The sequence below is a fragment of the Orbicella faveolata genome, unplaced genomic scaffold, assembly GCF_042242905.1.
Source record: "Orbicella faveolata isolate gen_17 unplaced genomic scaffold, um_ofav_v1 contig_25, whole genome shotgun sequence".
NCBI lineage: Eukaryota > Metazoa > Cnidaria > Anthozoa > Scleractinia > Merulinidae > Orbicella > Orbicella faveolata.
In genome coordinates this window covers 31,872,501-31,893,963 of record NW_028301553.1, presented here as the reverse complement: position 1 = coordinate 31,893,963, position 21,463 = coordinate 31,872,501, and the positions used below count along the sequence as shown (strand labels likewise).

The 21,463-nt window shown below is 40.3% G+C and overlaps 4 protein-coding genes and 1 pseudogene across 4 annotated transcripts in view; 3 read left to right on the top strand and 2 right to left on the bottom strand.

Annotated features, from left to right (window-relative positions):
- Positions 1-21,463, bottom strand: part of LOC149109924 (uncharacterized) — a 43,382-nt gene that overhangs the window by 14,885 nt on the left and 7,034 nt on the right. The window lies entirely within an intron of this gene.
- On the top strand, positions 11,447-15,026 carry LOC149109928 (uncharacterized). The gene has a single exon (XM_089294680.1). It carries the CDS (start codon positions 11,703-11,705, stop codon positions 15,024-15,026), a length of 3,324 nt encoding a protein of 1,107 aa, XP_089150806.1. The 5' UTR covers positions 11,447-11,702.
- LOC149109927 (uncharacterized) lies at positions 15,045-15,488 on the top strand. Its single transcript, XM_089294679.1, has one exon. The coding sequence runs from the start codon at positions 15,045-15,047 to the stop codon at positions 15,486-15,488; it is 444 nt and encodes a 147-aa protein (XP_089150805.1).
- On the top strand, positions 15,516-16,769 carry LOC149109926 (uncharacterized). Its single transcript, XM_089294678.1, has one exon. It carries the CDS (start codon positions 15,516-15,518, stop codon positions 16,767-16,769), a length of 1,254 nt encoding a protein of 417 aa, XP_089150804.1.
- LOC149109925 (uncharacterized) overlaps positions 21,001-21,463 on the bottom strand; it is a 2,475-nt pseudogene continuing 2,012 nt past the window's right edge.

The window sequence follows — 21,463 nt, the reverse complement described above, 5'->3', positions numbered from 1 at the left end:
TTTACAGTATAACATAATTCATATATTTGAAAACAACTTTATATTTTGTTATTATTAAAAGAGTTAGCATCAAATATCGTGACAGTTGAGATTTTTCTGCGGTAGTAAATTATCTGCTCTGACAAATTAAATTGAAGACCACTTGGCTGATTGAAGTATCACTGAATTCATATATTAGAAGTCAAAGTTATATGTAATTCTTATTGACAATTATTAACAAAAGATAATTAGATGCGAGCCAGTTTTTCCTACAAATTGAAATGAGACCACCCCACAGTTTGCCTTATAACCATATTCATATATTTGACGGTAATTATATTTTAAAACACAGCGCATACGCCGGTTCTACCTAATTTCTATTGAGTAATCATGGTAAAAGTCTTTATTTTTCAAGGTCAAGCGTAAATCCATGACGTTTGCAGTTTCATTTTGGCTGCAGAGTTTCGCTGCGAGTTTGTTTTGTTGAGATTTCGGCAATGTGAACAACATTCTGAAAGATCTAAACCTTACCGTACTGGCCTTTGACTATTACGAAGCTAAGATGCTTACTAAAACTGAAGCATACTGACTTTGTTTGTCTACATATCCATTGAGCATTTTGACTTTGTTTGCCTACATTTCATTAATTCAAGAAAGCGAATTTATTATTGACAATTTTAGAAATTAAAACAGATGGAGCGTTTTCGTTCAACTGTTGCTCAACTGATTGTGGCGTGTTTTTAACCATGCAATGTGGTTCTTTGTTTTCCTTCACCGTGCATCATAAAAACTTTGTATTCATTCACAAAAAAGTATGTTTTAGAGCCCAAGTAACTATCGCTATGTTGTAAAATAATTAATTCATGCTCTCAGCTGTGCTATATCGATTTATGGATACAGAGCGCTCAAGAAACTAAATTTGTTCTCTTACGCTTCTCGTGCCCTCCAAAGTCCCTACGTGTATCCATAACTCGATATACACACGCTAAGCATGACCCAATTCTTTAGTTTCAATTAAGATTATTCCCAAAAATTAATCTGAAGATTATCCATTCCCCGGATTATAAATTTTTTGGTAAATTTTTATTTTCAATCCATTGACTTGCAACGGTTGCCCAAAATGTTCAAAGCAAAGATGTCATTTTTGTTTTTTAATTATCAACGGGAAAAGACACTCATCAAGTTATTTTACTTCTGTTTCGTATACAAACCTCGTGCTTTCTAGAAGAATGTCAAAGAGAAAAATCTGGTAATAGCATAGCGCGTCAAATAAAAATAAGCTTGTATACAAAAAAAAAAAAAAAAAATAGTCCGCTACCAAATCTTCCTTTGATTTTTCAATGTTTAATTGACTTGGAATATTAAACCAAAATTGCCAGTCGAGAAGTAAACATCCGAGCACTGGGCAAAATGGAAGGTTAAAAGGGCTAAGCGGCTAACAATATTCGATTTTAAGGAGAAGATAAGTTAAGTTAAGTCAGATACTACTACTACTACTACTACTACTACTACTACTACTACTACTACTACTACTACTACTACTACTACTACTACTACTACTACTACTACTACTACTACTACTAATAAAAACTGAATCAGTAAAGAAGTATAGTTTTTCACTCAACCTACCTAGTCTACAGAAGAGTTAGTTCCTAGTGAGTGGTCTCTGTGTATATGGAGAACAACCACACTGCAGAATTATTTTCATTTTGTTCAAGTAGAAGAATGAAATATAATTCTCAAACTCATTAATAATTCATCAAGGTTAAACAAAGGAAATCACTACCGTGACAGTGTTTGGACATCTGATCTTAATTAGCATAGATTTTGACGATTTTATTTCTGCGTTTTCTCCTTAGTTTTAGTTTCGATTGAGAAGATATGAAACACTGCAGACAGTGGCACTGAAGGCTCGTATTTTGTAACAAAAGGCAAAATGTCTTTGCTAGTTTTATTTTCTTGCTTAAGCACTAGAGACCTTTCTGCGAATTTAATTTTGGATAGCACTTTTTCTATCTATCTTTGCTTTTCTATCACATAAGAGTGCACGTTAGACCTCAATCCGAAAATTCCACAATTAGAATTCCAGTGCATTGATCTTTCAAATGACATTTACTGTTTTTTTCGTTTCCTCCGAAGTAGAATTTAGAATTTCTGTCATAATCTGGGTTATCTCGTAGTTTCTTATCGTTAATTGCGAAACTTCATAAACATCATGAGTTTCAATATTACCTACTTATTAACCGTGAGTGAGGTCTTTGCGGGAAAATCTCAAGTCGAGACCGTAAAGACCGAACGTTCCAGGTTAATAATTAGTTTATTATATGGCTTTTTGCTTGGTTTTTGCAGGCCCGTAATCGGCCCGTGGGCATTACGGGAGAATAATGCCCTAGTATGAGCCAATCAGAGCGCGCGTTATATCGGCTACAAACACAAGTCATCTAATAAGTTTCAATGATTCTTTCACTTTGTTTATAACAACCATATCATTAAACATGTTTGAAGATTTGATAGTAGGTTTTGCAGTCTCTTTAAAGTTTGGTTCTTGTTAGTAACTAATTTTATAGAGCAACGTTTATACAAATTTTCAATAGTTTTTGTTCAAATATTTATCATTACGAAAAAAAACCTTTCTCAAATGGATTTTTTTGCATTAGTCTTTAAGATCGGTATTTCTTTTTAACCCAGCTGACTGTAAAAAAAAAAATTTATTCCATGCTAATAGTGACGTTTATGTCAGTTCCATTCAAATAAACTAAACTGTCTTCATCGTCCGTAAAATGAAATGTAACTGCATCTATATTTTTATTACCTGGTTTGTGCCAAAAATGATTAAGAAGTCTTGAATTCATTTAACGCGCGATTGCTTCCCGGTGATTTTCCGAAGCATGGTGAAACATCCCGAGCTAGCACTACAATAACAATAAAATATAGCTGGTTTTCACATGACGTCACTAAAATTCGAACTACAAAACTATTGATCCTCCTGGGATTTTACTTTAATGATGTATAAGAGCAGCTGAAAACTAATATTCATACAACTTTTCGCTCTGAATGGGTTCTTGGTTTTGTGATAAACTACGCTTGAATTTCTAAGCTTTTGCGTGACGCGGCATTTACATGACGGCCTAGAGAGCTGTCATGATGGTTAAAAAAAGTGACTTATTTCGGTGAACTTGGCTCTCTGAACAGTTTATATCTTAGAAAAAGTATTATTTTAATGTTTTAGAGTTCCTTGAGGGATAAATTCACGCTTTTGTAGCAAAACTCAGTGACAGATGTTTCTGTTGGTTTCCGGCCGCCATGTTGGTGCCCACACGGATGGGCACCAGCATGGCGTCTCCATACAAATCTCTATAAATTTGGGGAAAAAATTTCTCCGCATATCTCGCATAAGAAAAATTGCTGTGACCAGAATTTTGGCGAGAGTCTTTGCATATTTACCTTCTTTCATTTCCAAGATTCTAGACTTTATCTATTGACCGGTTTTGATTTTTATTTTGACCTATTTTGAATTGCGTGACTCTGAAAACCAGCAATACGTCTTAAACATAAACAAGACTTGCAGCATAGTGATTTTGAACTTGCGCTCACCGCTTACCATCGGCGTGTCTGCGTTAACGCGAAATGAGTGAAAGTGTGACATATATTTTGTTGTTATTGTAGTGCTAGCTCGACAAATCTTAGCACGCCTCGGGAAAGTCGCCGGAAAGCAATCGCGCGTTTTGTGAATTCATGACATACAGAAATGTACAAAAGCATGGTGATTTGAGACAAAAGAAAATTTTAATGAAGACAACAAACAACATGAGTGAAAATCAGCGCAATATTTTGCTGAGTTGACGCTGAAAGTTAGCAGCCTTAAAACGGTTCAATTTATCTGAAACTCCGGTGTTAAGTTGAATATGGATTAATCTCATTGAGGGCCAGGTCTAAAAAAAATTCATCGGGTAGTTTTTAATTTCCGCCCAAATTAAGAGGCGCCCTCTGTAAAAATTCCTCAAACTTTCTCAGATGAATGGTCTAGATAAGTGATTCACAAAAATATAACTTTCAGTTCAATTTGATTCGTATTTTAGCGCTGGGGCCACCATCTTGGTTTTGCCCCTCTGAGGGGGCTTTCAGTGGCCATTTTAGGGCACACTTTTAACAATTTGCCATACAAAGAAAACGATATAAATCCGGGTAAAAAACCTTTATTCGAGGCAAGCAAATGTTTCTTGTTACATTGAGAGGCTGTTTTGGCAATTTGATCATCACCTGATTTTTTTACAGAATTTCTTCCCTTTCGGACTACTCATACGTGCGTGAATTCTCTTCACAAATTTAAGAGGACTGTCCATTGAGACAAGTCTATATCCTTCGGCAGGCGCCAGATCATCTTTAATACTTTTATTCGAGGAGCTTCCATCGTCGTTTGGCTGTATTTTCCGTTTGGAAGCAGATTCTGCGGGGGCGGAATTTGCTCGCTGACAACATCGTCTTCACCAACAAAGGTGACTTCTACAGCTCGCGTTTCTTTCCTTCTCTTCTGCGCTACCTCCTGTTTTTGGGTTCCCCTAAAACCTCTCTCTCTCTCTCTTTGACGCACTATTCCTTAAAACAGACTGTTTTATCCCAACTTTTGGCATGATTTACGGACAAGAAGACCTGTCAACAAGATGGACGCTCACGCTCGATCGGGAAAAATTAACGCCCGGGCAGAGTGCGGGGGTATTCAGCGGACACACTTTTATTTAAAACTACGTTGTGTAAGTGATCCCGTAAAATTAAAGGACATTTCTCATGCACGTACGTAATAAGACATACTTTTCCCGCGTAAAATGTAAATATGACGGACAAAGTAGACGAGGGATATCTCCGTCTGCAATTGCATGATTATAGAAAGGAAAATGGCTGTCTTTGTTTTTTTTTCGAGGGTGATCTTAAGGAATTTTTCGAAGAATAGATGTCATCGAATCCAAGCTGCTTTGTTCTGTCAGATCGCCATTGTAAGGAATCTTACTTGCAGGAAGAATGCGAATTTAATTTATGCAAGATTTGCCGAGATGATGACGGAGATGACTGGGTGGGCTGCGACGGGTGCGCCCAATATTTCCATGCGAACTGCCTCGGTGTCAGTTATTCCAAATCCTCTCACAGCCATTCTTCTTTTGCCCTCATTGACAACCATTTTAATAGTTGATTGCATTATAGACTAGCCCCAGATTATTTGTCTTAAACAAGATTTTTGTTTTGAAACGAGTCTTAATTCCTTTTGTAAATTCTTGAGCCTCTTACCAGTTGTTTTGAACACGGCGTAACATTATATCGATTCCATGTCAGTAAACCTAAAAGTGAAACTAAGAAAATACTCTTCTTTCTTTCTTTGCCGTTAAATTAATTAAACCTTAGTCAGCTGCCACAGTGATGGAACAACGTACTTCAGTATGCCTCGGAAAAAGGCCACGTTTGTCCGCCTTAACTCGGAATGCTACCATTCGATTGTAATGAATATTTGCCGGACGATCCGCGCCCAATGGCGTTATTCGATGACAACTGATGACACCTAAATAGTAGTATAGGACGCTTATATGACCGGTAACCAATCAAGAGCCGAGAAAGACAATAGGCTATTGTTTGGAGAACAATGGACGCTATTGTTTTCCAAATCCAAGATGGCGCTATTTATTTTCAGCCAATCAGGAGCCGAATTAAGAACAATGGATGCTATTGTAATAGTAGTAGTAATAGTAATAGTAGTAGTAATAGTAATAGTAATAGTAATAGCTAGTAGTAATGGACGCTCATATGAGCGGTAACCAATCAGGAGTCGAATTAAGAACAATAGATGCTATTGTTTTCCAAATCCAAGATGGCCGCCACAAATTTCAGCCAATCCGGAGCCGAATTAAGAATTCAAGATGGCGGCGCCCACGAAAGTCGGCCATGTTGGAAAACAGCCCACCAGCCTCGACGGAGGACTGGGATCGGTCTCACGGATTTCCATGACGACACAAATCACGCCAGAGTCACCCAAAAAATGTCATGCAACTTCAAAATCGATACTTACAGTGTCCTGTGGTCCTAAACGACAGAGGTCTGTCCGGCAAGTGGCCATGATGAAGACTGAGAGACTTGGGTCCGAGGTCTGCCTATAGGGAGGCTATTCCAAAGCATCATGGGACGATGACCTCATTGGGAACCAATCAGAATGAATTAAAATACTCACAGTAGTTGGCTTCCCCAGTCCCCCTCTCTTAAGGAGAGCACTAAACCAAACATTACACAATGTCAATTGTCACGAACTTTAATAACAAATCTTTTGCGCTAACATTAAAAGATATGACGTCATTGCCATGTTCATCGAGTAAAAAGACCGGTTTCTATCGTCATCGCACAATGTTTCAAATGAACTTTAATGTCCAAAACGTTTGCGCTAAAATTACAGAAAGCCTGTCATTGTGTCTCAAATCAGATAACACTATGAAAGAAATGCAACAGAAATAATTTGATCTAGCGTAAATGCAATCTTTGACGAGTAGCGAATAATAAGCGAAGACAAAAATTTATAGGCTAAAAGGTGAGAAGAAAAAAATACCATTGAAATGCTTCAAGTGAAAATGAATTGCTAATGGCAGTTTGCAATAAAATCTAAACTCCTTGATCTCGACTGTTCCCTTGAGAAAAGCATCATTCAAAGGAATCTTGAACAAACAAAAGGCATTTTGGGCTACCATTGAAGAATTAACATAATTAGTCAGAGATGAAACATGGAATAAATTAAAACCGAAAAGCACATGTTTAGAAGCTGAAATCATGATAGACTGTATCTTAACCCTTGAGAATAAAATCAAAGGAATTTCAAACAAACGTTTCGCGCTTAAAGTAAAGATTTAACTTCATTTACAAACACTGCAAATCGCTCCTAATTCAACAATTATAGTTGTCTAAGCGGGTTTCCAATAGCGCCAAAATAAATCACTTACATCAAATATAGTCCTTTCCTTCAAAGCGTCACACAACTAGCAATCGTTCAACTCCATAGCCACGAAGACAGGAAAGAATGTCACGCTTAGAAAAGAAGACGTGTGCTGAACGTTGTCACAAGTAAAATGAATTCTATCAAGACCGATTGACTTATAAACGGGTATTCACAAAACAATAAACAATGTCGCGTGGTTAACAACCAACGAGAGGATGGGGCATGGGGGGTACGCGATATCACGTGGTCAAGAATCAATGAGAAGACGGGGGGATAAGGGGTTATACCGCACAGTAATGTCATTAAATTGTTATAAGCAAAACAGAGTCTGAGTCTTTACAACGTTTATTGAATAGTAACTCAAAAGAAAGAATTGATTATAATTTTAACTCTTAAAGTCTTGACCGGTTACAAAGTGTTGTGAACTAAACTCGTTTCCAGTTTCCCAGACTCTTGGTCCCTGGCCCCAAAACGCACGATATTCTGCCCTAGTTTTCTTTGCTTTTGGTCATGAAGTCTTTGCCTGATCCGTTCCTTATTCTTGGCAAATAATTATTAATAATTTAGTTGATCGTTACGATCCTGGAAGAAAGGGAAAACAAAGGACTTGAGGAGGAGGAGGATGAAAAGGTGGGAGAGGAGGAGGAGGAGTTGAGGAGGTAGAAGAGGAGGAGGTGGCGGCGGTGGGGGCGATGGCGGTGATGGTGGTGGTGGTGGTGTAGGTGGTGGATGTGGCGGTGGTGGTGAATGTGGTGGATGTGGTGGTGGTGGTGGTGTAGGTAGTGGATGTGGCTGTGGTGGATATGGCGGTGGTAGTGGTGAATGTGGTGGCGGTGATGGTGAATGTGGTGGTGGTAAATGTGGTGGTGGTGTAGGTGGTGGTGGTGGAGGTGGTGGTGGTAAATGTGGTGGTGGTAGTAAATGCTGTGGTGGTGTAGGTGGTGGTGGTGGTGAATGTGGTGGTGGTGGTGGTAAATGTGGTCGTGGTGGTGGTTGTGGATGTGGTGGTGGTGGCGGTGGTGACGGAAAACTAGGGCAGAATATCGTGCGTTTTGGGGCCAGGGACCAAGAGTCTGGGAAACTGGAAACGAGTTTAGTTCACAACACTTTGTAACCGGTCAAGACTTTAAGAGTTAAAATTATAATCAATTCTTTCTTTTGAGTTACTATTCAATAAACGTTGTAAAGACTCAGACTCTGTTTTGCTTATAACAATTTAATGACATTACTGTGCGGTATAACCCCTTATCCCCCCGTCTTCTCATTGATTCTTGACCACGTGATATCGCGTACCCCCCATGCCCCATCCTCTCGTTGGTTGTTAACCACGCGACATTGTTTATTGTTTTGTGAATACCCGTTTATAAGTCAATCGGTCTTGATAGAATTCATTTTACTTGTGACAACGTTCAGCACACGTCTTCTTTTCTAAGCGTGACATTCTTTCCTGTCTTCGTGGCTATGGAGTTGAACGATTGCTAGTTGTGTGACGCTTTGAAGGAAAGGACTATATTTGATGTAAGTGATTTATTTTGGCGCTATTGGAAACCCGCTTAGACAACTATAATTGTTGAATTAGGAGCGATTTGCAGTGTTTGTAAATGAAGTTAAATCTTTACTTTAAGCGCGAAACGTTTGTTTGAAATTCCTTTGATTTTATTCTCAAGGGTTAAGATACAGTCTATCATGATTTCAGCTTCTAAACATGTGCTTTTCGGTTTTAATTTATTCCATGTTTCATCTCTGACTAATTATGTTAATTCTTCAATGGTAGCCCAAAATGCCTTTTGTTTGTTCAAGATTCCTTTGAATGATGCTTTTCTCAAGGGAACAGTCGAGATCAAGGAGTTTAGATTTTATTGCAAACTGCCATTAGCAATTCATTTTCACTTGAAGCATTTCAATGGTATTTTTTTCTTCTCACCTTTTAGCCTATAAATTTTTGTCTTCGCTTATTATTCGCTACTCGTCAAAGATTGCATTTACGCTAGATCAAATTATTTCTGTTGCATTTCTTTCATAGTGTTATCTGATTTGAGACACAATGACAGGCTTTCTGTAATTTTAGCGCAAACGTTTTGGACATTAAAGTTCATTTGAAACATTGTGCGATGACGATAGAAACCGGTCTTTTTACTCGATGAACATGGCAATGACGTCATATCTTTTAATGTTAGCGCAAAAGATTTGTTATTAAAGTTCGTGACAATTGACATTGTGTAATGTTTGGTTTAGTGCTCTCCTTAAGAGAGGGGGACTGGGGAAGCCAACTACTGTGAGTATTTTAATTCATTCTGATTGGTTCCCAATGAGGTCATCGTCCCATGATGCTTTGGAATAGCCTCCCTATAGGCAGACCTCGGACCCAAGTCTCTCAGTCTTCATCATGGCCACTTGCCGGACAGACCTCTGTCGTTTAGGACCACAGGACACTGTAAGTATCGATTTTGAAGTTGCATGACATTTTTTTGGGTGACTCTGGCGTGATTTGTGTCGTCATGGAAATCCGTGAGACCGATCCCAGTCCTCCGTCGAGGCTGGTGGGCTGTTTTCCAACATGGCCGACTTTCGTGGGCGCCGCCATCTTGAATTCTTAATTCGGCTCCGGATTGGCTGAAATTTGTGGCGGCCATCTTGGATTTGGAAAACAATAGCATCTATTGTTCTTAATTCGACTCCTGATTGGTTACCGCTCATATGAGCGTCCATCACTACTAGCTATTACTATTACTATTACTATTACTACTACTATTACTATTACTACTACTATTACAATAGCATCCATTGTTCTTAATTCGGCTCCTGATTGGCTGAAAATAAATAGCGCCATCTTGGATTTGGAAAACAATAGCGTCCATTGTTCTCCAAACAATAGCCTATTGTCTTTCTCGGCTCTTAATTGGTTACCGGTCATATAAGCGTCCTATACTACTCTAAATAAAGCAATTGACTTTAAAGATCTGTGTGAATGGGAAAAATAAACTCCCGAGCGGAGTGTCGGGGTATTCAGCGGGCATGCTTTTAGATAAAATATATGTTGTGTAAGCGTTACGGAATATTTAAGTGCCGTTGACACATATCTTTAAGGTTAATTACTTTATTTAGGTGTCATTAATTGTCATCAAATAACGCTTAAAACTTTCAAAAGTGTGCATTCGCTCAATGTTGCACACCTGGTATCATTTTTTACCTCTGTTTGCAAATTTATAATACTCAATTCTTTTTCCCCTCTTCTGTACATAAGTTACAATTACGCCATTGCGCGCGTAACGTCCGGCAAAAGTTTATTACAATCGAATGGTAGCATTCCGAGTTCTGCATCAGATATAAAGCGGACAAACGTGGCCTTTTGACTAAGGTTTAATTAATTTAACGGCAAAAAAAAAAAAAAGAAGGGTATTTTCTTAGTTTCACTTTTAGGTTTTGTAGCCACGAGAGTTAAATTTTTCCGTTTTTGGTCGCCTTTTCTATTTTGTTTTGTCTTTGCTGTTAAAGGTAAATTTTTTGCGTGCCTTTTTTGTGCAGTTTTAAATGCAAATTAGTTTTTTCACGTCGTGTTATGTAATCGTCTATTGTTTATTACGTAACCTCGTTAAGTTCATTCTTTTAGTTCAAAATTCCGTTTAAAAGCGTTGTAGTTTTTTAGTTGTATTCAGTCGTTGTCAGTTCCGGAGTGCCGTACAGATCTTGTAAGTAATCTCGTTTTTCCTTTCTATTTTTTGTTGTTTTTCGTATTGTTGTATTTTCAGTTTATTTAAGTTTAAGTTCGTATTTATTAATTTCTGTATTTGTTATTTTGGTTTTAAGTGAATCGTTAGATTTAAAGACGAATTCGAGACGTACAGGAGTGTTATATACATGCATTCAAAGATCTGATGGATGCCATGTTGTCCGGAATTGAGAGTCTAAGAAGACGCCGAGTCCATTCAGAGGATGCCCTCGACAGTATGCGCCTGAAGAATTCGCGTTCAGGGTATTTGTCTAGAGTTACGACGTTGTGCCGTGCCGCCGAAGTTTTACTGAATGACTCTAAAAATGTCAATGAAGTCTCGAAGAAGTTATTGGAAATCGAGGAAGCTTTCTCTCGCTTTGAAAGGGCCCACTATGACTACGTCGCGACTTTGTCGGCTGGAGATCTGGAGGAATTGGAATGTCAAGCTCGTTACTTTAAGGAACATTTTCATCGGAAAATGGAGACGATTGCGAGAATCCAAAGATGGATTGAAAACGCTAGAGAGAAATCACCGCACCTACCGGCGCGGAAGCGCTTCAAGAAAATGAAGATTCTGTAAGTACCGCAAGTTCTCTGCTATCTTCACATTTGTCTGTCAGACAGCTAAAGGCCAAGCAGGCGTTAGCGCAGTTAAAATTGTACCAGCTGAAGAAAAAGCAAGCATTATTACGTCAGGAAGAAGAAACGAAACTAGAGTTGGAGATTGTGGATGTGCAGTATGAAATTCAAAGGACTGATCTTCAACTAAAATTGCTTCAGGATGAGGAGCCAGCCGCTTTAGCTAATTTACGGGACGTTTTTGAAGATGTGAAGCCGTTTAGTGAACGAGTTAATGTTAGAGCAGCAAATGTCCCTGAGCAGGAACATTTTGATCCTCGAGTCGAACGGAAAATTGGTGCTCAAAACGCTCAGTTGCGGCTGAATCCTAATGCACAGGAGTTTACGAGTTGGTCAGTAGGTCCCACTGTACCCGTTGCGCATCCAGGAGCAACTAATCCTACCTTGCCTGGAGGAATTGTGGATAAGATGGCATTAACCATAAAGCAGGGATTTGCATTGCCGAAAAAGGAATTGACTGTGTTCGATGGTGATCCTCTCGAGTACTGGAACTTTATCAAATCGTTTGAAAACAGCATCGTGAGCAATGAAGCCAGCGAAAGTGAAAAACTCATGTATCTCCTTCAGTATACATCTGGAGTGGCAAAGGACACGATCAAGTGTTGTTTAGTCATGGATTCATCCCTGGGATACCGAAAGGCGAGAGAGCTGCTGGAAGAACGATTTGGACACCAATTCATAATTGCCTCGAAATACGTAACCAAGTTAACAGAAGGACCACCACTTAAACCATGGGATCGCGCAGGACTACTTGCATTTGCGGACAGATTGAAAGACTGTGAACACACTTTGGAATCCATTGGATATCTGGAGGAGATTAACAGCGCCGACAACTTAAGAAGAATTGTCCAGAGACTGCCGTTCCATCTCCGTACTAAGTTTGTGGAACTAGGGGACCAAATTCAGCAAGCTGGTCAGAGAACGAATATCAGCCATATCGCCGAGTTTGTCAAAGTCAAGGCGAGAGCTGCCAATAACCCAGTGTTTGGTTGCGTGGTAGACGTTGCGCGTGACAGATCAGAGAATCAGAGGCGAAAACCAAAGGGTGGTGCATCATCTGAAGAACGTTTAAGCACATTCAATACACGAGAGACTAAGCCTGGTGTCGGGCAGAGTTTGTCTTCCAATAAATTCACTCCAACCCTGAGGTGCCCATCGTGCAACGGAAATCATTCCTTGGCGAAATGCAGTAGTTTCAAAGACAAGAACTTCGACGAACGTCTACAAGTGATGAGGAAAGCTCAGCTATGCTTTAATTGCTTCAAGTATGGTCACATCAGTGTAGGATGCCTAGCGAAAGGTGCATCTGAAATCCAAGGATGCAGGAGAAGACATCATACTTTGCTTCACCCACCGTCTCCACAACAGACGGTCGAAGGTCGAGACAGAGTGGCCGATCAAGGAATTCAGGTTAACAGCAGTACTCCATTACAAAGTGGACAGGCCAACAGTACCTCAGCTGGAGGAGGAAAGGTGTGCCTGAGAACAGTTCCTGTAAAAGTACGATGTCACGGTGACGCAAGCAAGATCGTGGAAACCTACGCCCTTCTAGACAGTGGCTCAGACATCTCCTTGTGTGACAAGAGCTTGGCCGCGGAGCTCGGTGTGCAGGGACGCCAAAAAACGTTTTACTTGACGACCCAAGAGAGAGAATACAGCCCAAGAATTGGCTATGAATTCAGCCTAACTGTGGAGCCACTGGATGGAACTGACAAAGTAGACGTTACAAGACTATGGACAGTTGATAAACTGAATGCTTCTAGCCGCAGTATTCCATCAGTGCAAGATGCAAGACAGTGGGCTCACCTGCGGGACATCAAGCTATCAAGTATTAGTGAGAAAGAAGTCCGATTGATCATAGGCACCAACGTTCCTGATGCATTCTGGGTGTTAGAAGAAAGACGCGGTAACAGAGGAGAGCCATACGCCATACGTACACCTCTTGGCTGGACACTCATGGGCCCAATGGAAAGGAGCGTCGGCGAAGATTGTCATCTGAATGTTAACCTCGTTCGTTCAGCGGAGGCCTTGAGAGAAGATGATGATTGTCTCATGCACCAGCTTGAAAGGTTCTGGGCAGCGGAGAACTCTGGAGTGATCCCTGAATCCAAGGTTAGCATGTCCGTGGAGGACAAGGAAGCCCTTGCAACCATGGAACAATCTGTGAAACTTGAAGATGGTCATTATCAAATTGCGCTCCCTTGGAGACAGTACCCGCCATTCCTGCCTTACAACCGTTTCATGGCTGAACGCAGACTGCAAACACTCAAGAACAGGCTCCTACAAGATAGCGAGCTCCTTGAAAATTACAAGGCCACCATGGAACAATATCTTTCCAAGGGTCATGCAAGAAGAGTGCCACTTAACGAAATCAACGTACAAGACAGGCCGCTGTGGTACCTTCCCCATCACCCGGTGCTAAACAAACCTGGAAAGACCCGAGTGGTTTTTGATTGTGCCGCAAAACACAAGGGAACGTCTCTGAATGATCAGCTCCTTACCGGTCCAGATTTGACCAATTCTATCGTTGGTGTGCTGATGAGATTTCGTGAAGAACAGGTTGCATTGTCTGCTGATATCGAGTGTATGTTCCATCAGATCCGAGTAGCACCAGATGACCGTGATGCATTCAGATTCCTCTGGTGGCCGGATGGAGACTTGACCCAACAACCAATTGACCATCGTATGGAGGTCCATTTGTTTGGCGCGACATCGTCTCCGAGTTGTTCCAGCTTTGCGCTAAGAAGGACAGCAGAAGACAACAAAGATGAATTTTCAGAGGATGTAGTCAGGACTGTCAAAAGGAACTTTTATGTCAATGACTGTCTTAAATCGGTTAAATCAGTTGAAAATGCTGTCGAAGTTGTGGACCAGCTCCGAGAAATCCTCTCCAAAGGCGGTTTTCGGCTCACCAAGTGGTCATGCAACAGATCCGAAGTTCTGGATACAATCCCGCAAGTCGAAAAGGCTCCATCAGTGGTGGACCTGGACCTAGACAAGGATAAGCTACCAATGCAACGTACGTTGGGACTCCATTGGGATATGGAGAGTGACAAGTTCATGTTCAAGGTTGCTTTTAAAGACAGACCAAACACCCGCCGTGGTATACTATCCTTGACCAGTTCTGTTTATGATCCACTTGGGTTCGTTGCTTCAGTCGTCCTCCCAGCTAAGAAATTGTTACAAGATCTCTGCAGAGAGAAACGCGGATGGGACGATCAAATCAGCGACGGCGATGGTGAAAGGTGGGAGAAATGGAAGAGTCAGTTGGCCAATCTTTGCATGATAACAGTAAAGAGATGCGTTAGACCTGCCTGTTTTCGAGACTTGGAAACTGCCGAGTTGCACAACTTCGCAGACGCTTCACAAGTTGCATATGGAGCAGTTTCGTATTTCAGATTGGTGGATGTCGAAGAAAGGATCCATTGCGCATTTCTAATTGGAAAGTCTCGTCTTGCTTCTCTGAGACCAATGACTGTGCCAAGATTGGAACTGTCAGCTGCAGTGTTAGCCGTTCAGTTAGACCAGACCGTAAGAGAAGAGCTGGACATTCCGATTAGCCAATCGACATTTTGGTCAGACTCCACCTGTGTGTTGCAGTACATCAGAAATCAGTCAAAGCGTTTCCATACATTTGTTGCAAACCGGCTGTCAGTTATACATGAGAATTCAGCACCCCATCAGTGGAGGCATGTCAGTTCTGAACACAACCCAGCGGATGAAGTTTCCTGAGGTCTTACAGTGGACGAAATGAGTGCAAGTAGCAAGTGGCTGAGCGGTCCCGAGTTTTTGAAGAGGAGGGAAGAGTTTTGGCCTTGTGATCCTACAATTCGCCAACCAGAACTATCAGATGACGATCCAGAGATCAAACGTGAAACTCAGCTCTACAACCAGTCGTCGACTCGTCATCAAGGCGAAGAAGTTTTTTCCAAGTTGATAGAGCGCTACTCATCTTGGGACAGATTAAGAAGAGCTGTGGCCTGGCTATTGAGATTCAAAACGTGGTTCATTGAAAGATACCGTGGTGGTTCCACTAACTTCAGATCTCAGTGCTGTTTAGAAAGGGGACCTGTCCTGTCCGTGGAAGAAGTTCAGTTTGCAGAAAGGGAAGTTATCAAGCATGTACAAAGGCTGTCATTTCCAGACGTCATTAGAACCATGCAAGGAATCAGTTCATCGAAGCCTTCGCGCTAAGTAACTTCCGAGTTAAAGAACCAAAAGATGCCAGCCTACATGCGCAAACTGCATCCATTATTGGACGACGTCGGAATCCTAAGAGTTGGAGGGCGACTGGAAAATGCCTTAATCACGTATGAGGCTAAACATCCAATTATTCTTCCCTATCGTCACCACGCTACGGATTTGATCATCTCTCAACATTACCAGAAAACTGGCCATCTTGGGCAAGAGTACGTACTGTCCAGTTTGCATCAATTCTATTGGATAATCAAGGGACGTTCAGCTGTGCGGAGAGTGATCAGTAGCTGTTTCCCGTGTAAAAAACTTGGTGCAGTACGTGGAGAGCAGTTGATGGCCGACCTACCGAAGGAAAGACTGACGTCAGGAGATCCGCCATTCACCTACGTAGGCGTGGACTACTTTGGACCCTTTTATGTACGTCAAGGTCGCTCGAATGTGAAACGCTATGGATGCCTATTTACTTGCTTGGTTATCAGGGCCGTTCATATAGAGGTCGTAAACTCACTTGATACTGATTCCTTCTTAAATGCATTGCGAAGATTCATCAATTTACGAGGATGTCCAACTACCGTTTATAGTGACTACGGGACAAACTTCCAAGCTGGTGAGAGGGAGTTACGCGAGTTGTTGAGCGACTGGAATCAAGAATCAATCTACAAGTTTCTTGATCAGAGGAATATTACATGGAAATTTAATCCACCCGCAGCCTCGCACATGGGTGGTGCCTGGGAGCGCACTATCAGATCCGTCCGCAAGATCCTGACAGCCTCGCTAGGGCAACAACTTGTCTCTGACGAAATGCTCCGAACATTGATGAATGAAGTTGAAGGGATCTTAAATGGCAGACCGTTGTCTCCAGTCAGTAGCGACCCAAGGGACCTGGACCCCCTAACACCAAACCATTTGTTGTTGTTAAGAGCAAACCCAAATTTGCCACCTGGAGTCTTCAGCAAAGAAGAAATGTACAGCAAGCGACGTTGGCGTCAAGTCCAGTACATGGCCGATATATTCTGGAGGCGCTGGTTGAAGGAGTACTTGCCGACCCTTCAAGAGAGAGCGAAGTGGACCAGACCTCGCCGTTGCTTAGCGACCGGAGATCTAGTTGTGATTGCAGACGACAACGTCCATCGAGGAAAATGGCCATTAGGCAGAGTAACTGAGGTTTTCATGGGAAAAGATGGAAATGTCCGATCAGCCAAGGTGAAAACTGCCACCACAATTCTTACAAGGCCAATAACCAAACTGTGCTTCTTAGAAGGAGAGAAGAAAGCTTAAATTGAAGAAACTGAATTCACCAGAAAATCCACAGTGTGAAGAATGATCAAGAGGACTTACTCTCGTGGCTGAGTATAGTTACACTATAGTAATGAACTGTAGACTTTACTAGTCCATTAGGGGGGGCTATGTAGCCACGAGAGTTAAATTTTTCCGTTTTTGGTCGCCTTTTCTATTTTGTTTTGTCTTTGCTGTTAAAGGTAAATTTTTTGCGTGCCTTTTTTGTGCAGTTTTAAATGCAAATTAGTTTCTTCACGTCGTGTTATGTAATCGTCTATTGTTTATTACGTAACCTCGTTAAGTTTATTCTTTTAGTTCAAAATTCCGTTTAAAAGCGTTGTAGTTTTTTAGTTGTATTCAGTCGTTGTCAGTTCCGGAGTGCCTTACAGATCTTGTAAGTAATCTCGTTTTTCCTTTCTATTTTTTGTTGTTTTTCGTATTGTTGTATTTTCAGTTTATTTAAGTTTAAGTTTGTATTTATTAATTTCTGTATTTGTTATTTTGGTTTTAAGTGAATCGTTAGAATTAAAGACGAATTCGAGACGTACAGGAGTGTTATACACAGGTTTACTGACATGGAATCGATATAATGTTACGCCGTGTTCAAAACAACTGGTAAGAGGCTCAAGAATTTACAAATGGAATTAAGACTGGTTTAAAAACAAAAATCTTGTCTAAGACAAATAATCTGGGGCTAGTTTATAATGCAATCAACTATAAAAATGGTTGTCAATGAGGGCAAAAGAAGAATGGCTGTGAGAGGACTTTGGAATAACTGACACCGAGGTAGTTCGCATGGAAATATTGGGCGCACCCGTCGCAGCCCACCCAGTCTTCTCCGTCATCATCTCGGCAAATCTTGCATAAATTCGCATTCCTCCTGCAAGTAAGATTCCTTACTATGGCGATCTGACAGAACAAAGCAGCTTGAATTCGAAGACATATACTCTTCAAGAAATTCTTTAAGATCATACTCGAAAAAACCAAAGACATAGCCATTTTCCTTTCTATAATCATCCAAATGCAGACGGAGATATTCCTCGTCTACTTTGTTCGCCATATTTACATTTTACGCGGGAAAAGTGTGTCTTATTACGTATGTGCAAGTGAGATGTCCTTTAGTGTTACGGGATCACTTACACAACGTATTTTTATATAAAAGTGTGTCCGCTGAATACCCCCACACTCCGCCCGGGCGTTAATTTTTCCCCGCTCGATCTGTGAAGACTGAGTGCTTTATAACCGGGCTTCCTATTAGTGGAAATTTAAACTCGAAGGATCTGGGACTGGACTCAAGGGTCTCAGGATCAAGTGGAATGAGTTTTTGTACAATTTTGGAGAAATGAAACGCGCCAAAACGATTGCATTACCTGTGGTTGCCATGGCAACCAAAAACAAATAATGTACTAGCCTTCAAAAGCGGCTATTTTTAGCGGCGCATGAATAATTAAGCGTAAAATACATATATAATCTTAAACTAGATGGATTCTAGCATCATTTAAGAGGGAAAAAGGAGTGAAATTTTAAATTTTTCTTTGAAATGCGAATCAACAAATTTTTTGAGAAACGGATTTCACTAAAAAAGTTAACGTTGAAAAGCAACGACGTTTCGACCGCTCGACGGTCATTTTCAAGTTGAAAAGTAAAAGTTTTGCATGCGCCCAAATATATACAATCGATTATAAGAATGCTAATGAGACACTGACTAAAACTCTAAAATATTTACATAGAAAGAATACAAGAAAATTGCGGCATGAGTATGTAAATATTTTAGAGTGTTAGTCAGTGTCTCAGTAGCATTCTTATAATCGATTGTATATATTTGGGCGCATGCAAAACTTTTACTTTTCAACTTGAAAATGACCGTCGAGCGGTCGAAACGTCGTTGCTTTTTAACGTTAACTTTTTTAGTGAAAGTCTTTAAAATGCAAGCTTGATGCCCCCTTATAGGATGATTGTTTAAAGTCATTTTCATTATTTTCATTTTAAAAATATTTTATTATTATTTTTTTGTGAATAGGGCCAAAACCCTAAGACCCCCACCATCACTGTGGTAACAAGATATCAGGACACTATCTAGAGACTCTTTAAGAGCGTAAATCCGAAAATATCGAGAAACGGCCGACAGAAGAAAAATAACGAATTTTTTCTTATTTGACCAAAAGAACCCATTTGGCTAACTATTTTCGGAAATGACACCAAAAGGTTCGATTTCCTTTTCCTTTCTTCGAAATTTGCAAAACTTGAAAATTCGGTCACAGGGCCTTCAGCGGGGGCCATGAGGCTTGAAATTTGGCACATGTTCAACATGCTCGTATGGACGTACCAAACGTTGTCTTAACATGTCCTTTACACAGTTTGTGGGCCATCTCTTAAACTTTACTCGGGGCTAAATTTTGTTTTAAAATGTTGTTTTTTACAAAATAGTTAACCCTCGGAAGCTGAACCATTTACGGACCTAAAATGATAAGGCTAATATTAGCAAACTTTGAACTTGTCAAATGTTACCTGTTATATTTCAGTCAAGTAAATAAATATAACCAAATAAAAGCAGGTTTTTTATTCTACTTGCCTGGAAAAAATTGTAGGTGGCACGCAAAAACTGTTCCGTTGAGAGAATGTTCCGTGAGGTCATTTTGACGCATATCCGACTTAATTATTCAATTATTAATTATTGCCTGATTATTGCGCAATTGCTATTGTTCCGACTATTTTTTCATTTTATACATTTCCACTAAATCTTCTAAGGTAAAGAATTTCAAACAAGTTTTTACCACTCAGCTTATCAATTCACCAATCTGTTTGTTTTTACAATAGCACCAGTGCTTTATCAAGAGTCACGCAAACTATTTCACACGGTAGCGAACTTGACTATGGCTTCGATGGATCCTTTTTGACATGGATCTTATGCAATATAGCTAATACTTTTGTTATAACGAGTACAGATAGCCACTCAAGCAATGGAAATACAAAATTCGTGAAACATGGAAGGGATATCTTTAAAACATAGACAACAACTATAATTAAATTAAACAAGGAACGTCGCGGTTAACTTTGCAGTATCACTACCACTAGTAAACACTTGCCTGCTTTGCTGTACTATTTTCATATGCGAAATTTCCATTCACGATAAAGTTTGAGATATGGGATATTCAAGAATCGGTGTATATTAGTAAGACGTTATTCATGTTTCTTACTTTATGATTAAGTATTTCACTCGAGCTTCGGAATAAACTGAGTAGACATTATTAAATTAAACTGAAATCGTTGAAAACGTAAATTAACAGATTCATTCCTAGCTTTGGAATTCTCAGTAGGCTGGTCCCTTTGGATCTTCATCGCATTGCTACTTTTTACCTTGATGAAGATACGATTTTCAGGCCAGTGAACATACTTGTTCCTCAATCACGCCCCTAAATTGTGTTGCGTGACAATGTGATCAGCAATTGATTTGCCTGAGATGCCATTGCCTCTCTTAAAATATTAAGAGGCGTATTCTATTAGACGCCAATTTTTTATGTTCTTTCAATCCTTCCTTTAACCTGTAGTCCGCCGCTTTCCGCTATATTTGTTTTTTGTGAGGACACGGCGTCGCTACTGAGAAAATGGTGTGCTGTGTTACAGGGCACTCTTGTTACGCGTGACCTCAAAAATCTGCCAGGAGAAAGGACGAAGGAAATAAGATAGGTGTGATGCTTTAGTGCCTCTCAATTCCACAATTTTCTTTTATTAGTCTCCTGTCGTTGAGTATACGTGCGTGTCTATTGTCACGTAACAACCCTGAAATGGCAAAACTGTTTGAGGGTTCACAATACAGGTTGACCTTTTTGCATTAGCTTTGTAGAATGTAGAACTTTACTTAGCAAGCTAAACCGTCTTCAAATGAGAATCGTCGTTTATGTAGGTTTTAGATCTACAATAGGCTCATCAATTTCAGTAGAAAAGTAGCAGTACGCAAAGGAAGTGTTACACACACTAAAAGCAAATCAGGGTTGAACGCATCAAATTTAAAACTGAGTACGCCACTCAAAGTAGTAAATATTTATCGAGTTAAAGTTTGGTTGTCGGTTAATCGTTACTGACTGCCAATAAAGAGACCTAAGTAAACATCTACACGAATGCTTACATTCCAGTACAGGTCTATGCGATCTTAAAGTAATTCTGTATCGCCGACAATTTAATAAGGGAAAACTGGAAACGACATAAGTACATCCTTAGTTCGTAAAGTGTGATCGTCCGGGTGAGTGTAGTTCTGAAAAGAACTGTTGTTGGTGACTGACGTTTCGACAACCTGAGCGGAAGTCACCTTCAGAGTCAAGTGAATAGTGTTTGTCAGTCGATGATCTTATAAGTCTGGTCTGTTGAACGTGATTGGTCAGTATAGCCATGATGGTATTGGCTGAAAGACTCGTGTAAAGTTTGTCATCAGTCATTGGTGGGTTTCGATCCGTCTATTGTTAGTCAAGTAGGTCGGTTTTGATCCGTGTATTGTTAAGTCGGTCTGTTAGAAGTCCGTTTGTCGGTTTCGTTTCTGTCGTGGATAAGTCGTTTGTAAGGCGCCGGTAGTTGTTGACATCTGTTAAGAGGCGTTTGTTCTAGGTTAGTGTACCAGCTTTCCAGAGTCAGTCGTTGAAAATAGTTTGTACTGTAGGTTGAGCACTGAGCAGAGTCCCAGTCAATGTTGTGGTTTGTCA